Raw genomic sequence first — 17041 nt, 5'->3', positions numbered from 1 at the left:
GCGGCCCAGCGGTTAGGAGGACTGGAGGGTCTGAAACCTTGCTCCATCCCTTCCTAGCTGTGCCACCCCAGCCAAGGGGCTCCCCTCCGAGCCTGAGTCCCCTCTATAACTGCACGCTGCTCAGAGATTTGCCAGGAAGGTTAAATGTTGTCCTGGGACCAGTAGGTGCTTCTGCAGGGTGAGCAGTGTCTACACTGGCCAACCAGGCAGGGGGTGTTGCGAGGCTTCCGGCTGTCCCCAGGCTGACACTGGCTAGAGGTGGAAGCTAGAGTCTGGGCTGGCCCGGTCGGCCTCTGTTCTCATCATGATGGGGGCCGAGGCATATCACCTGATCGTGATTCCCTCTTGAACCTCAGTTTGCTCATCTGTTAAGGGGATGAGTGACACTTCCCTGCAAAACCAGCTGCCCCGAATTCAGACGAGTTCCGGCTTAAGTATGTCTGCACCAGAGCTTTGGGCACCATAAAGTGCAAGGGGTTAGCAAGCTGGTACAGGAGCCAACAGGTGGTGGGTCGGTCCACGGACACCTTGGAAGAGGCGTCAGGAAGTGAGGGGGCTGGTACTTGGCCTTCCCCAGCCCAGGGGGCCCAGGATGACATTGTTGACTCTCCTCAAAGCCCTGTCTATACTCAGCCCTGAACTTGGCCCTGACTGGAAACGGGGCTTCCCCATGCCGAGACCCCCAAGGATGTCTGGGCCGTCCTAGGCAGTGTCCGCCCTGTGACGAGTCCTGTGGGGCTGGCCAGGATGGCGGGATGTGGCACTGCCCCCCGGGAGCCTTGGGTCTGCAAGAACAGGCGCTGACCCAACAAACAGAGGCATTTGCAGCCCCCTGTGAGGGGTGTGCTGCCGAGAGGCACCCGACTAGGGCTAGGGGAGGGGGCTCCCAGGGACACTGAGCCAAACCCTGCAGGCGGAGTAGGGGGTAGCTGGGGAGCAGGTGGGGGTGGGGGAGCCCCCCAGACAGAGGGAAGAGCTTGTGCGGAGGCCCGAGGGGCTGGAGGGCCGGGAGCCAGGGTGGGTAGAACAGAGGGAGAAGAGGTTGGCGGGGAGGCCTTGGGGACAAGTACTGTCCCCTGTCAAAGCCATGCAGGGAGCTGTCTGTTGGCCTCTGGCTAAAACTAAATTAGTGCAACTTTGTTCTCTTCCTATTGTTTTTCTCTTCCTTCCTTCCTTCTGTTCTTTTCTTTCTTTTCACAGAAGAAACTGCACGGATTTACGGATGACAGCGAATTTAATAACATGGTCTATGAAAACTTCTAGGACGAGCTCCACTGGCGCATAGATCTGGCCCTGGATCCAAGGCCCCACGGCAGCCCCTCCCTCCACAGGACTGGCCCCGCACCAGGAGCGAGGCCCCTGGGGTGCCCCATCACCTTGCCCCCACATTCAAGGTGTTCCCAGCCTTGGGTGTGCCCCTTACCCCCCATTCTGTGCCCTGGCCATACCCACTGAGCGTCTTGCATCTGGCTTTTGCCCGGGCTCTTCCCTCAGCCTGCCAGCCCATCCTCCAGACTCCATGGGCTCTCTCGGCACCAGCCTGTACCGCAGACTGTAAGGCCAGCCACGAGCTCCTCAGGAGGTTCCCGGCAAGGGGCCCTTGTCAGTGCTGTGAGCACGAGCATCAGCAGGAACACAGAAAGGAACAGTTGCAAAAATGCCCCCTGCCCGGCTGGGTCGAAGGCACAGGGCAGCCATGCAAAGTAGAGCAGGGGGCTAGGAGGGGCAGGTAGGGGTTGTGGGCAAGAGGGGAGCTGTGCAGAGGCTGGGCTGGGCTTGGGGATGAAGCTAGGGGCCAGGAGGTGGCTGAGTGGAGGTCGTCAGGCTGGGGGCCTGAAGCCGGGAGGGCGAGGAAGGAGATCTGGCATGTTTGGGGCAGGGAATGGGGAGACGCTGGCCGAATGAGCTGAACCTCCTGAGGCTCTCCATCCTCCAACAAGGACCCCAAGGTTGTTTCCCATCAGCCTGGCCATCTGTACTCACTGCTTTGTCACCTCTGCCACCATCCTCCAAGGCCTCGGCTGCTCCTCCTTCTCCCGCTGAGGCCCAGTCCCCCAGAGCCCCAGTCTGGCCTACCTGGACCCCACCCTCCTCCTCTCTTGGTCGGCCTTGTGCCCCCAGCCCAGGGCTTTGAGGACCCCTCCTGCCTCACACAGTCTAGCTGCAGGGCTTGGTGCCTAGGGCGCCTCTGACAGGTGGAAGGCTCCTTGGTGTTGCTGGAGCTCAGGCCCTAGGCAGACGGCGGCCCCTCGATGCTTGAACAGAGCCATTTCTGCGGCTTCAAGTGCTCATTTCTCCCTCTCAGCAGCCCTGCTGGAACCCATTTCACATGCAGACGGGCTGAGGGTGGGGAATCACCCAGGCTGTGGGGCTCTGCTCCTTCCCTCCCCTGCTCTCCCCCATCCCTGCTGCTTTCTACTATCTCATTTCTAAAATCCTCCCTCCCACCCCCAGGCTGCCCCAGAGGTCCTTGAGGGGCCCTTGCACACAAAACACGTCCAGGGACAATGAGGGGCCCCGACTCTGGTCCTGAGCAGTACCGGGCCACCAGTTTGTGGGCATCCAGATAAAACATTTATGGGATCAGGGCGCCGGGGTGGCGCAGTCGGTTAAGTGGTTAAGCGTCTGACTCTTGGTTTCGGCTCCGGTCGTGATCTAGGGGTCATGATCTCTGGGTTTTGATCTCAGGGTCATGGGATCAAGCCCCCCATTGGGCTCTACGCTCAGCATGGAGTCTGCTAAAGTTTCTCTCTCCCTCTCCCTCTGCCCTTCTCCCATGCACTCGCTCGCTCTCTCAAATAAATAAATAAATCTTTAAAAAAAAAAAAAAAACCTGCAGGCGACTGGGTGGCTCAGTCAGTTAAGTGTCTGCCTTCAGCTCAGGTCATGATCCCAGGGTCCTGGGATTGAGTGCCACATCGGGCTCCCTGCTCGGCGGGGAGCCTGCTTCTCCCTCTGCCTCTGCCCCTCCTCCCTGCTCATGCTCTCTCTCGCTCCCTGAAATAAACAAATAAAAAACTTAAAAAAAAAAAACAAAAAACCTGCATGGGATCACATCCCTCCTCCTGCTCCACAGTGCCCACCTCACTGGGACAAAGTCCCAACTCCTCCCCATGGCCTGTGAGGCCCTTCGGAACAAAACTGCCCCCCTTCTGTACACACGGCCATTGCCAACATAGTGGCCAAGTGGGGGCAAGGCTGGCAGGGTGCCGAGGTCCCCAAGGAGCAGGCAGAGAGGCAGGGAGGAGGAAGGTCAAGGTGGAGGGCTGGGGTAAGAATATCCTGGGACCCCCAGCGCAGAGCAAGGAAGACTGAGCACCTGTCCCTTCACCTGCAGGACTGAGAGTCCGACGGGCTGGTGCAGGGGCAAGGGGTGGCAGATTCCGGCAGGGGGTGCAGGTGGTAGTAAGGGAGGAGGAAGGGAACAGAGAGGGCTTCCAGCTGAACTCCTTGAGGGCAGGCTTGTGTGGACTCTGGACTCTGAACGAGCGGAGGAGGGAAGAACCGTACTTGGAGCCCCTTGGGGCTGGGTGGCTGCTGGCCTCTCTCGAACCCCAGCTCCACCTCCCAGCGGCCATGACCTCCTGAGCCTCGGCTGCAGTGACAAGACCGCTCAAGTGTGGCTCGGAGAGGACAGATGGGGAACTCTGCTCCTACAGAGGCTCAGAGGGTGTGCATTTTCCTCTCCACTCATCTTCCAGGAAAAACAGGCCATCGCAGAACAGTGTGGAGGGGGGTCCGCTAAACAAGGAACAGGCGTCCCTCCGGGGATGGGGTCCCAGGCTCTGTCACCCCCACAGGGAGGGGGATCTGAGGGGGAACAGGTCAGACCCGGGTGAGGGGAGCCTCAGACCCGAAGGGTGGATGGCAGCATCCTGAGGGTGGATCTCGGGCCTAGGTTGGGCAGAAGCCACCCCCTTCCCCCCGCCACCCTGAGGACCAGGCCCCGGGCACCCCTTCTTCCCACCCAGACCCTGCCCCAAGGCACCCCTTCAGAGGGGCAGTCAGGCCCATCAGGGTCTCAATCTGGCTTGCCTGGCTCTGACGGGGATTTCCTCCCGGCTCTCAGCAGAGCCCGCCTGCCCTCCCGGGTCACCCCCTGCAGAGTCTCGGGCGTCTGAAGCGGTTCAGCTACTCCTGACACCCTCCATCTCCGAAGGCCTCTCTGGGGCAGCCACTCAGAAATGGCCAGCGCTGCCCCTTCCCTCCGGCTTCAGGCTCCAGCCCCTCCCCCGCTCTGCCCCTTCTCCTCTCGGTGCTTGCTTGAGAAAAACCATCCCTGGAAACCAAACCCAGGAACACAAAATAGGTGTGGGAAGCGGCGGCCCCTCCTCAGCAACAATTTCCAGAGGATTCTGCGAAGCAGAGTTTCCATGGGAACACGTGTGGTTCCACACAGAACCTCGGTGGGGCTGGGGTTCCCCCTCACAGCCAGTACTGCAGGACCATGGCCTGGGGGCCACGGCCCAGCATAGCCACTGCGTTTTGGCCACCAGCCCTCACTACTAGCCTGAAACCAGGCTACGGGCAAATCTGCCTTTTCTTTTCTTTTTTTTTTTTTAACATTCTCATTTAAAGGCGAACTCCATTCTAAGGATGCCTCTGGGATTTCCAGGATGGATTTTTATGTAGCTCAATAGTTTCCTTGGCAGACCGCTCAGCCAGGAGGGGTGGGCTGTGGCCCCAGCCCAGCCAGGCTGACAAGGCCAGGGAACTTCACTTACCCACCTGAGGGGCTTCCTCACACCCGGATTCAGACTCCACGAGTCGGGACACCAGCAGGAGGCGCTGGGTCCCCTTCGTTACTAGGCTTCTTCCTTGACCTGTGGTCCTAATTTCGGCCTGTGAGCTTTGACCACCGGCCGGTCAGGCCCTTACTCTCTGTTCTCGGCATTTTGTGTGTGTTTATCTAAGCGGGCTACACAGGCGGTAAAATTCCCTCTGGTGCTCCGGCCAGTCGCAGCCTCCATCCCAGGCCCCTCCCGGGGCGACTCCTGGGTCATCGGGGTGTGGTTTTATTTTTCAGGCTGTTTTCATTGCATCCACATACATATATGCATATATATGAACATAGACAATTGATAGTGCTTGTGCAGGGTTCTGAAAGCTTAAATGGGATCATTCTGTAGGTGTTTGTGCTTGCTTTGTTCATGCAGCCCCACGTGGTGGGGATCTGCCTGTGACAGCGCGCAGAAGCTGCCAGACTCCTTAATTACAGCAAAGGATTCCACAGTACCCATGGATCCTAATTTAACCAGGGCCCTATAAATGGCCTTTTCGGTTGTTTACAATTTCCAGCCTCACAGAAGGTGCTGCAGGGAATATCCTTGGACATAATTTGCAGAACTTTCTCCGTGGGAAATGACGAAAAGGACTCGCTGGGGCCCAGGGTGTGGGCCCCATTTACTATTTTAGCAGACACTGCCAAGTAGTCACGCACGGAGTTTGTACTGTTTCCATTCTTCAAGGCTTCTATCTGCACTCTCTCGTTTAATCCTGAAAACACCCTGCGAAGTGTTGGGGGGGGGGCTTGTCTCCCCATCTTACCAAAGCAGAAACTGTGATTCAGGGAGGCTGAAGGTCATATAGCCCAGAAGGGGCAGCACTGGGCTGCTTTCACTGTGGGTGGTCCTTCGGACTCCATGGGTCAGATGAAGGGGGGAGGGGTTTGCACAAAGTGTCTTAGATAGACTCAGTGCCCCCAGGGCTGGGGAAGTCCTTGAAGGGACAAATTTCTGCCAGAGATACACTGTTAGCTTTACATTGCTCAGAACTGTAGGGGGGTGGGGCGGGAGTCCTTCTTCCCCACAGTCCGTCTATCTTTGGGGGGGAAATGAAGGCAGGTCTGTAGAGGTTGGTGGACCTGGGCCCACCCAGCAGACAGCACACACTGTGGGGCCTGGCTTCAGGCAGCCTAGACATTTGGATCCCTAGCCTTCCCTGGAAATTTCCGGGCACAACATGCCTGGAGGTGTGAGCCGCCTCTTGGAAGCTTTCTAATCCGGGATAATGCTGCCGTAATTGGCAATGTTTTGCCTTTACAACCCTCTCGTTACCTGAAAACCTCCTTGCAATGGCTGTATCTGGAGAGGGTTTAAGTTTACCACTTTGTGGACCTTGAGGGGCTGAGGAGCACAGGTTTTTTCTCTCAGCCCCTTCACGCACCCCATTCTGATTCCCTGGTGAGTGCCACAGGCAGGCCTGGGTAGCCCAGGCTGGCTGAGCTCATGGCTTTGGTTCAGGGCACAGCTCCCTACGGGAGCCCCAGGCTGATCAGTGGACAGCTTTTCTCCCCAGTTCCCCCTCCTTCCTGGGTCCAGCCCACCCATCTAGTCTCCCTTCAACCCCTTCTCCTTCCGTCCCTTCCCAGTCTCTGCCACTGATCTTTCAATAGCACAGAGCTGACCATGCTTCTCCCCTCTCAAAACCCTGTAGTACCTCACATTTATTTATTTCAACAAAGGGGCCGAGATAATGCAATAGGGGCAAAAACAGGCTTTTTAGTGATGGGAGATATGGACATTCCTATGCAAAAGGATGAAGCTGGACCCCTACCTCACACCCTGTGCAAAACCTCACAGTGGCTTCCACCATCCACAGGGTGGAACCTTGACTCCTCGGCCCGGTATTAGGGGTCTTACAACCCCTTCATTCTTTCAACATTGGTCCAGCTCCAACTTTGTGCCAGTGCTTGTGCTGAGACTGGGATAAGAGACAGATGCTTCTGTCCTCATGGAGTCCATCAGCCTTGTTTCTGACCAGCTCCCACTGGCCCAGGCACCCCAAGCCCCATCCATGCTCCCACCCACAGCTGCAGTTCACCAAGATGCCAAGCTCACCACCTCTGAACTTGTGCTCCTCCCATTTTCTCTGTCCCAAGGCCCTTCACCCCATTCTTTGCCTGAAGAATTCCTGCTCAAATGCCACTTCCTCTATGAGGTCTTCCTTCAACCCTCCTCCCCCACCAAGCAGTTCATCCATTTCTCACTGCTCCGACCTCCGTGAGTTGAATCGTTTCACACACAGCCATCTCCCCCAGCAGACTCCGAACTTCCTGAGCATGGTGAAGATGCTGTGTGTTTCTCCTTGTGCTTGACTCATAGGAGGGGCTCAAGAGCCATTTGTTTAAAGAATAAGTGAACTTTTTCCTTTTCTGGCGATTTAGTGCCCGTTCTTACTGAAAGAGGAAGAATGATTTTATTTTCCAGTTTCCAGGAAGTGATCTCTAGTACGTGATCCATTTTATATAGGTGAAAATTGAAACAGACGTGGTGCTCCATCCGTACCAGGAGAGGTGAGGCCATGAATGTGCAGGGTCTGGAAGTCTGGCACCGGCCCTGCAGACGGGAGGGGGCAGGCTCTGTGCGGAGTGGTTGGAGGCCCAGGCACCTGAGAAAGAGAAAGGCGAGAGCCGAGAGCGAGAGCGAGCAGCGGCCTCTGGCTTCACCTCCGGGCTCCCAAAGCTGTCAGAGGCTCCGATCGATGACACGTGCCCGTGGAGCTTACATCAGGGGCCGCGAGCCCTGTTAGGGTGGTTCTGCTAATTGATCCCAGAAGCCCCTGTCATTGCCAGGGGATGCTTTAGCCGGCTCAGCAATGTTCTGACCACTGTCCCTTGCCTCACCAGATGGCCATTCCTCCTGCCTCAGCTGCCTCTAGGCTAAGCCAGACAGCCCTGACCATGCAGTACCTGGGATCCTCCGAGCAGCCAGCAGCACTGATCCCGTGGCACGGTGCAGGATGGGAGCACTGAAGAAGCCCCTTGTGGGTCCTTATCTTCTGGCCAGGTCAGAACCACCCAGACAATGGCTGGATTGGTAGGGGAGACTCAGGGCTGCTCAGGCCTTAAAAAGGCCCTCTTCTCTGACCTCTCTGCACTCAGCCTCAAATGCCTCCCACCCGCCTCCATCAGCCTCATGGCCAACTGCCTCCTGTGGGCAGGAGCCCTCAAGTGCTGTGTATTGAGAGTGAAGCCAGGAGAGCTGCCCCCTTGACCTGTTAGGAAGATTCTGGCCAGGGGGAAGTCCCAGGGGGCGGGGAAGGAGACTCTGGAACCGAGTGACCAGGTCCAGAAATAAAAATGCTAACTGTGCTGATACAAAGTGAGCCCTGAGCTCCCACACCTTGGCCCTCCTCAGCCTTGTGCAGTGGGTTACCCTGCCTCCTGGGATACAGTGAGGAAGCTGGGAGAGGCTGAGGAGAGAGACAATCCCAGGCTGGCCTGGTCCCATGGCTGGTGCTCCCACCCCACAGCTCAGTGCTGCAGGGCACCTCTGTCTTCTCCCTGGGTTCAAGCCTGGAGTGGGAGATTGCCAAGAGCTTTAAGATGCTCCAAAAAAAGGGCGCCTGGGTGGCTCAGTCATTAAGCGTCTGCCTTCGGCTCAGGTCATGATCCCGGGGTCCTGGGATCGAGCCCCGCATCGGGATCCCCGCTCTGCGGGAAGCCTGCTTCTCCCCTCCCACTCCCCCTGCTTGTGTTCCTTCTCTCGCTGTGTCTCTCTCTGTCAAATAAATAAATAAAATCTTTAAAAAATATATAAATAAATTAATTAAAAAAACATGCTCCAAAAAAACCTGGCCCTGCCTTGGAGGAGGGGGAATGGCTGCTAATGGGTATGGGGTTTCTTTATGGGGTGATGAAAATGTTCTAGAATGGGATAATGGTAATGGTCCCACAACCTTGTGAATATGGTAAAAGCCACTGAATTGTATACACTTTAAAATGGTGAATTTCATGATATGTGAATTGGATCTTAATAAGACAAAACAAAACCCCAAACTGCCCTGTTTAAACACTTTCTCTGTCCCCTGTTCATGACCTGCAGGACAGAGGACAGAGCACACATCATGTGCTTGTGCTCGCGCGCACACACACACACACACACACACTTCCCTGGGACGGTGCCCAAGTCCACCGCCCTCCAGCCCTCCACCCCGGCCTGCCCTGCCCCCTGGCCTGCCCTTCCTCCCTCCCTCTTACATGAGGGTCCTTCTTGCCTCTGGGTCATGGAGTTCTCTCTGCCTCCTGTATACTTACATGCCTACTATGTTCTTATCTGAAGCTAGGCACTGTTTCCATCTTATAGATGAGGAAACAGAGTATCAGAGAGATGTAGCAACTGGCCCAAGTCCACACAGGGGGCAAGTGGTAAGGCTGAGATTCAGGCCCCAGAAGTGTCATTCTCCAGTTGCCCAAGAGTAGGCACCGGCTCTGGGGCATGGCAGAGGAGGAAACTGAAGTTTCCAGAAGTAAGGAGTGGAGCACCAATGTAGGGAGAAATCCGGGCAGCAACCAGGAGGAGGTGTCCTAAAGGCAGGCAAAAGAATGGATCAGGACTCAGGGGACAGGTTGAGGCAGCAGACACATGGTTAGCAGGAACTGGGAAGGCTGTGGTGGCCATAGCTGCGGAGACAGTTAGGGAAGGTGTGCCAGGAGGTGACCAGTGCACCCAGGGTCAAGGACTCTTAAGGAAAGGCCGGCCCTTTCCCTCATCTGCTGCTGCCGCCTCAGGGTACCAACCCCAGCACCATCTAGGCCCGTATGGAATTGGACCTTTCCTGATGGGCTTCACTTTAGGGAAGGCTGATAGCAAATTCTAAACCAATAAGAGCAAATAAATGAAGGGTGATTACTGACAAAAGAAGAGGGTACACCACGGGGTGCCTCCAAATAGCATCTCCTCCAGTACGTTTTAAGTGCTTTATAGGTCATTAACTACTTGACAGAGAGAGCCTGACACTTAAAGCAAAGAATTCTGCACCTCTGCCAGGGAAAATCAATCAGAAATGAAGATCGAGCATTGCTGATGTTAAGGTGCACGGGGTGGGCAAACGGGATTCAATTTACACATAATTTTAGGGCCCTCTCCATTGTGTGAAGTGGGACACACTGGTATTTGAGGCCGTCTGTAAATCCCAAACTTAACCCCCCTGCCATTTTTTTGTTGTTGTTATTGTTAATGAAATATTTCAAAGACACGGAAAAGTACAGAGATGATCTTAACATCTGAGCCCGCCACCTAACTCTGTCAAATAAAACATTACAGCTATGGTTGAAGTACCCACTTGTTAAAAATGTTACTTGCTTTTTCTTCCTGTCTTTTCAAATTCCTTCTGTCTTCCAGCCCCACCTCTTCAGGGAGACCGAGGCTGACCACCCATCCCTGCCCAAGACATCGCTCCTTCCTCTGAAATCTGAGTGTAATTACTGCCTCTTTAATTAACTTGGCGATTAATCACCACCCGCTTGTGAAACAGCTTTTATTGTCCTTGTCCATCTCATATGTGGGATGTGGATGGGGGTGGGGACCAGGCAGGCAGGAAGGGGGGGGACAGGCAGGCTGGGCTCTGCTGGAAAGAGAGTCTTGAGAAAGCCTCGTATCAGAGGATCAGCTCGCTCCTGACTCAGAAGAAGCAGTTCCCAGGTACCAGGAACTGAGGGGAGCTGAAGATAAGACCCCAGAAAGCGGTGGGCACTAGGAGCGTAATCTGCTGTTGCTGTTCCCCTCTGACCAGAATGTTCTTTCTTCATTGAGCCTTGTTGCAGGCTGAATGGTGTCCCCCAAAACGAGATGTTGAAATCCTAACCTGTGAATGTAACCTGATTTGGAAATAGGGCCGTTGCGGATGTAATGAAGTTGAGATGAGGTCATAATGGATTAGGGTGGGCTCTAATCCAATGACTGGTGTCCTTATAAGGGGGCCTGTGAAGACAGAGACACAAGGAGAACTCCCTGTGCCACCAAGCCAGCTCCTCCGCATGCCTGAACCTGGCTGTCCAGGATCTCAGGTAGCATTTCTCTGGTCAATTAATGCTCTCACCCAACTCCAGGAGCAGCTTCTACATCCTCTTTTATGAGAGGAAACCTTCTCCTCTATCTCTCAGAGACTGCCCTTCAATCAGAAGGACCAGCCTGGGGGGGCACCTGGGTGGCTCAGTCAGTTAAATGCTTGACTCTTGATCTCAGCTCAGGTCTTGATCTCAGGGTCGTGAGTTCAAGCCCCACAGTTGGCCTCCATGCTGGGCATGGAGCCTACTTTAAAAAAAAAAAAAAAAAAAAGGACCAGTTTGGGATGGAGTGGGGTTTCCCAAGGACTCCCCTCCCCCCAGAATAGCATGCCTGATCAAGTTAGTTTCCCTGTGGCTCCCCCCAGAAAAATCCTCCCACACGCCTCCAAACCCTCAGAGGTGGGTAAGATAGCCTGGTTTGACCAGAGTGCTTTTAACGTCCCCTGTGATTTGTGGGGGAAGGGGGTGCCAGGAAAGGAGAGGACCCAGAATTGAACAGGGAGGCTAGAGATGTCTCATTCACACTGCCAAGCACAGGGCTGCCTACAGCATATTCACTGAAATAACCTTCCAAACCACTTTCTCCTCGAATCAATCTAGTCTTTTGACAGATTGGAAACTGAGGCCCTGACACTCCACAGTGCATCGCTGTGTAGAGATCTGAGGTCCAGTGATGTAAGCATGTCCCAGGATCAGCTCAGACATCATTCCCCAGGTGACAGCACTTCTCTGCACGTCAGTCGCCCCATTCTTGAAAGAGAATAATAATACCATTTTCTAGGGATGCTACCAGTCTTAAAGATAGCTCCAAAAACCTGTATGCGCATTTCCCATTAATCCAATCAACAAACATTTTGAGCACATCCTGTGTTCCAGGCCCTGGGGGATACACGGGTGAGCACCACAAACCCAGTTTCCCGACCTCAGGGTGCTACCTATTTGGTCGCCAAGGGCAAAGAACTGCAGTTACACTCGGGTGGTTAAGTGTTATGATGGGGTGCACCGAAGCAGCGATGAAAAGGCTGCGGATCTCAGGAGGGCCCAAAAGAGCAGCGGCGGCCCCAGAAAAGAAAAGGCAAAGAATGAAATCCGCAACCCCCACCCCACTGCCTGAGGCGCTTCTTCATCTCAGCCAATCAGGCCTCAGCATCGCCAGCCGGCCGACCAATCAGAGGTGGTACAGGAGCGCTTGTAGCAGGGCCCGGGCTTCCCGCTGGAGGGCTGCTGGAGCCCGCGCGCCCCGCCCCGCCCCGCCCCGGCCCCGCCCCCTGCCCGCCCAGGCCCCGCCCCGCCGCGGCCAGCAGCGCCTGCTTGGAGCGCCCTGGCCAGCGGCCGGCCGCTGGGGCCGAGTATTGTCTCAAAGGCCGAAAGGAAAGGAAAGCGGGGAGATTGGGGGACAGCCACGTGACCGGGAGAGGATTTATAATATTTTCTTTCGCTGTCGACAATATTGCAAAATGTATGAAAGGGACCGCACCGCCAGGACAGGAGCGTGAGGGCGCAGGCAAGGTAAGCAACCCCCGGCCGGCTTCGCGGGGCGCGGGGGCACCGGGAGAAATCGCGGCACCATCCCGCTCACTAAGCGGCTGTTGCTGGGTCTGCGTCCTGGGTCGCGCGCTCTGAGCCTCGTGAGCCTTGAGCGGTGTAGACGCGGTCCGGGAGCTGGGGCATCTCGGAGGCGACGTGGACGCGCGGTCCCTGAGCCGAGGAGTCTTCAGTGACCCGGGGGCTGCCGTGGCCGTCTAGATGGGCGCAGTCGGTCCGGCTGAGGCGCCTCCAAAATCCCGAGGTAGTCAGGGCAGTCCGCGTAACTCGCGGCAGTGAGACCGTGGAGACGCGGACTCTGACCGAGGCACCCTGCAGCGCCGCTGGGGGGCAGGGGGAGCGCCGCAGGGCCGCCGGGCGGTGTAGACGCGCGCGGGGGGCGGCCGCGGAAAGTTTGCTGGAGTGCGCGGGGCGGGCGCGCCGGGGGCCGGGCGCAGACCGAGGCGCGGTGCCGGGCCCGGGGCGCGCGGCCGGAGAGTGTCCGCCGCTCCCGGCCCGCCGGCGCCGTGCGGGACCCCCGCGCCCCAGCCCCAGCTGCCGCCGCGGGGGGGGGGAAGGGGGACGGGGGGAGGGGAGGGAGTAGCTGAACCGAGCACGGGAGGGAAACGAGAGGAGATTGACTTCGAGCCTTTCAGACAGGTTCCTGAAGCGCCCGCGCTGTGCCCGCTGGAGCCCGGGGTCTCTCCAGTTCACCTGGGAGGAATCTGAGGGTCAGAGGCCAGCTTACCGACACGACACACGCTGAGGGGACTCAAAGCCGGTCTGGTCCGAGCCCGGAGCCGAGCTCCTTCTCTCCTGTCACTCCCGCCTCAGTGAGGAGAAAGGCGTGGTAGTGGGGGGGGGGAGGTGCAGATGGGACTTGGGGGTGGGGTTGGGACCCCTGGATCTGCCTCCCGCTGTGGCTTTGGGGGAACCCTTCAGCACCAGGTGAGGGAATGAATGGAGGCGGGAAGGCAGTGGTGGGGAGGAAGCCTATTGAGCAGGTGATGCTAGTCCCCGCCTACCTGATCCCCAGGGGTGCTGTGCCTGGGGCAGATCAAGCGGGAGGGAGTACCTGTGTGACAGTCCCCTGTAGGAGAAGGAAGACCCCCAAACCCCATTTCTGCCACAGGGGGAAGGCTTAAGGGAGCCCAGAGGAGGGAAGAGATAGCTGCACATCGAGGGAGGCTCTTGGGGTGGCCCAGTCCCGTCACTGCCGGCTGTGACTTTTGCCCCCATTCTTACTCCTACACCCTCCTGGGCTCTCTGATTCCTGCACCACAGCTCCTTTGCACTTTTTTGATCAAAAAGTAGTCATCAAACCTCCCAGGCACAAGCAACTCAGTGGTGAACAAGGCAGACCTAGTCTGGGACTTGCACACCAGTGCAGGGACACAGATGATGAATAATAGTCCTGAAGGGAATGGGGCATGGGAATGGGAAGCAAGCTTGGGTGAGGAAAGGCTTCTCTGGAGAGGTGACAGTGAGTCAAAGGGAGTCATGGCTCCTCAACCTTTGGGCCCCAGTCACCTCCTCCAGGAAGCCTTCCCTGACCTCACTGACCTGACACTTGCCCTGCTGACAGGCTGTCATAGTCTGGGGACCATTCCTTCCATGGACATTTTTGTGTCATTATTGGGTTAATGTTTGTTTCCCTCCATCAAATGTGTCATGAAGGCAGGACCTGAATCTCTTTTGGGTAGACAGTAGACAAATTGAATGAAGGATGGGTAGAATTTCCCCAGAAAAACGCAAGCTGCTCAGCCAGGTCGGGCATCCAGATGGCAGAAACTTTTCTCTCTCCTTCCCTGGACTGAGTCCTGGGCTCCACACTCCATTTGCAGTTCACTGAAATAAAGTAAAAGAAACCAGCAGGCCTGGTGAGGAAGAGAGCAAGGAGAGGCCTGGCACAGATGGCCCACTGAAGCTCCAAGGCTGTTCCAGCGGAAGGGAAGGGACCTGCGGAGGGGGAGGCCTGAGGACAGGTGCCTGTCCTGTTCTCTGGGCTCAGACCAACCTAGTCCCCAGTCCAACCTCTGTCCCAGCTCTGGGAGGCTTGGTTTCCTTCAAATGCTACTCTGGAGAAGGTGGTGGCCGGCAGGGTCCCCAGGATGGCCCGGGCACAGGGCCATAGTGACTGCGTGGGCCTACCCCGCTCCTCCCCCAATCTGGAGGGGACGCGACCCTGGGCGGCACCTCTCTGACCCAGAGTTATGCCTCTGGGCCACAGATAGCTGCCCAGGTTCCCCACCATTCACTGAAACTCCTGGCTGGAAAGTAGGACTCAAGCTTCGAAGGATTGACTCTTCTTATTTTTCCTAGTTTTCACTCTCAGTGAATTTCTCCCTCCCCTGGCTCTGTCAGACCTGTGCGCCTGGCACCTTTCCTGTGGCAGATTATGCTCTCACAGATGCCCAACAAAGCTTTTAGCCGCCCCCCCCACCTCCACTTCAGGGAGTCGCCTCCATGCACGTCTAGAGAGAGCATCTGCATGCTTTATTCAGGCTCTGGCAGGGACCGAATAAAAGCAGCCTCCCCACCCACCCAGCCCTCCGGACTGGAATTGCTTTAAAAAATTAATTTGCAATGATTTACATCCTTCTGTTCTGTGGGGATCACCAGCATTTTGAATATGTATTTAAATCAGATTCACTGCTCCCAGTTAAACCTTAACCGCCTCCCCCCCCCCCACCCCCCAGCAGAAAGAGCACTGGATTTGGAGTTGGTGAAACTCAGAGGTTCAGGCCGAGTTCTGCTAATGACAAGCTGTGTGACCTTGGGCAAATTACTTAACCTCTCTGCGCCTCCATTGGCTCCTCTGGTGACTGAGGTTAATGATAATCCTTCCCTCACAGGGTGTTGTGAGGATTAAATTAGATAACGTTCAGGGAAGAGCTGTGCAATGCCAGGCCTATGTTTTCTGTTCCCCGGTACAGGCTGTCCCGCTAATTAGCCTGGTGACCTTGGGCGGGCCACTCAGCCACTCCTGGCCCTCAATTTCCCCATCTGAAAAGCACAGGGGTTGTTCTTGGAGATGAGGCCACAGAGTCCCCCCTCCATCCCTGAGCCCCCACTCACCTCCTCCAGCCCTCTGCCAGACACCCTCCCCTTGGCCACCCTCTTTTTCATTATCCAAGTGCTCGGTTCTAATTGGAGATGGCCCCCCCTCCCCGCTGCCTCTCCTCCTGGCTCCCTACAAAGCTGAGCCGCAGGGTTTGGGCCCCAGGGGCCTGCCGTTCTTGGCTCATTTTCAGGAGCAATTAGCCGTGATGTCACAGGCCTCGGTGGTGGCCTCAGTGGGCGTGTGTGCCTGGAAGCCTGAACGCCACTCTGTCTGTGGCCTGTGGGACTCCCCCAGGCCAGGGGGGGTCCCCATTGCTAGCTGTAGAGAGGCAGCTTCCCCGGCAAAGCCATTTCTGTACTTTATGACTCCTTGAAGCCCCAAGCCTCAGTGTAAATTAGTTCTACCCTGTGCTTTTGTTGGCACTGTCTGTTCCTTGGAAGCAAGGGGCTTTGTCAGGAAGAACAAAGCTGTTTGGTGTTTTTCTGATTTGGGGGAAGCGTGCTCCTGGGGGAGGGCTCATCGCTTCTCGGTGTCAGTCTGGAGTCCTCGATTCTCAGACTCACTGGTTTTGTTTTGGGTTTTTAAGCCCTATGGCTTAAGAGTCACATATGTTTGTGTGAGTGTTGGCTAGGGGGTCTCTTTCCTCCTTTTTGGCTTGTACAGTGTTTTCTGTGGAAGCTAATTCCAGGGACTGAACTTTTCAAATCACTGCTTCAACAGCTTTTAAAAATCTGGACCTAGTTACTCCTGTCATCCATGTGTAAAGATTTAGAAAAAAATTCCCAACCCCGAGGGTGGGCAGCCTTGAGGATGTACGGCTCCTGGCAGCACGCATTCGCTGTAGACCTGAGGTCAAAGCTGAAATGTCGGGTGCCTCTTGGGATGGGAGGTTGGGGGGGGGAGCGTGGTCTGCTCAGTGCCAGACATCTGGATATTTAGAAAACATCTGGGTGGCTGGATTTTTCAGGTTTCTGCCTGACATTAAATATCACAAACACTGAGCCTGCCTCCTGTCCCCCCACCTCCCAAACACACCCAGCCCCTTCCCCCCCTCCCCCTTTCCTGACGGGTAAGAAACATCCATTCTTTCCAATTCCCCAGCGTTTCCCCCCTACCGGAAATCTGATGGGCTTATGACATCATGGCTGGCTGCTGAGCGATGAAGTAGATGCCACAAAGAAATCCGACATATCAGATGGATTCTGAAATCAGTTTCCCTCTGGCTGTAGTAACAGGCGTGAAGTCAGGAGAATGTGAGCTTTGTTTAAAAAAAAAACAAAAAATAAAACTAAGCCTTGTCCTGTATTAAAGACAGTTTTTTGTTTTGTTTTGTTTTTTTTAAGCAAACAGACCTTTTGGATATCATCCTATTTTAATAGAAATCCTGGTTTTTGTGAAATGAAAGCGTCTAATAAATCAGACCTGATGCTGCATGTTCGCTTTCAGTTGAGTTTTTGTGTGTCCTTATTCACTAATAAAAGAGGAACTGGGAATGGTTTATCTCCCTTCGTTATTCAAATGGGGTAGTTTTTTTGTTTGTTTGGGTGTTTTTTTGTTTTGTTTTGAGGCCAATAAAATTCACGGGGTAAATTGCTGGTTTATGTTTTTCCAGGAATTCATTTTTATAGAGTGACCTTGGACCTGACCTGGTCTGCAAACACTGT

General features: G+C 55.6%; 1 protein-coding gene and 1 long non-coding RNA gene across 2 annotated transcripts in view; both read left to right on the top strand.

Moving 5' to 3' along the window:
• The window catches only part of NFAM1 (NFAT activating protein with ITAM motif 1), a 44545-nt gene extending 34481 nt beyond the window's left edge, over positions 1-10064 (top strand). Inside the window, exon 6 of the mRNA XM_028115340.2 lies at positions 1201-10064. Coding sequence (XP_027971141.1) covers positions 1201-1263 — 63 coding nt within the window. The 3' untranslated portion in view covers positions 1264-10064. The remainder of the gene's footprint in view (positions 1-1200) is intronic.
• A 2871-nt stretch (positions 10065-12935) lies between these two features.
• LOC114218329 (uncharacterized) lies at positions 12936-16810 on the top strand. Its single transcript, XR_003611177.1, has 2 exons — positions 12936-13146; positions 16479-16810. It is a non-coding gene; the product is annotated as an uncharacterized LOC114218329 (long non-coding RNA).
• The last annotated feature ends 231 nt before the right edge of the window (positions 16811-17041 follow it).

The sequence above is a fragment of the Eumetopias jubatus genome, unplaced genomic scaffold (genome assembly GCF_037043125.1).
Source record: "Eumetopias jubatus isolate StellerSeaLion01/CBP00866 unplaced genomic scaffold, mEumJub1_p1.0 scaffold_8, whole genome shotgun sequence".
Classification (NCBI taxonomy): Eukaryota; Metazoa; Chordata; class Mammalia; order Carnivora; family Otariidae; genus Eumetopias; species Eumetopias jubatus.
This window is presented reverse-complemented; position numbering and strand designations above follow the sequence as displayed.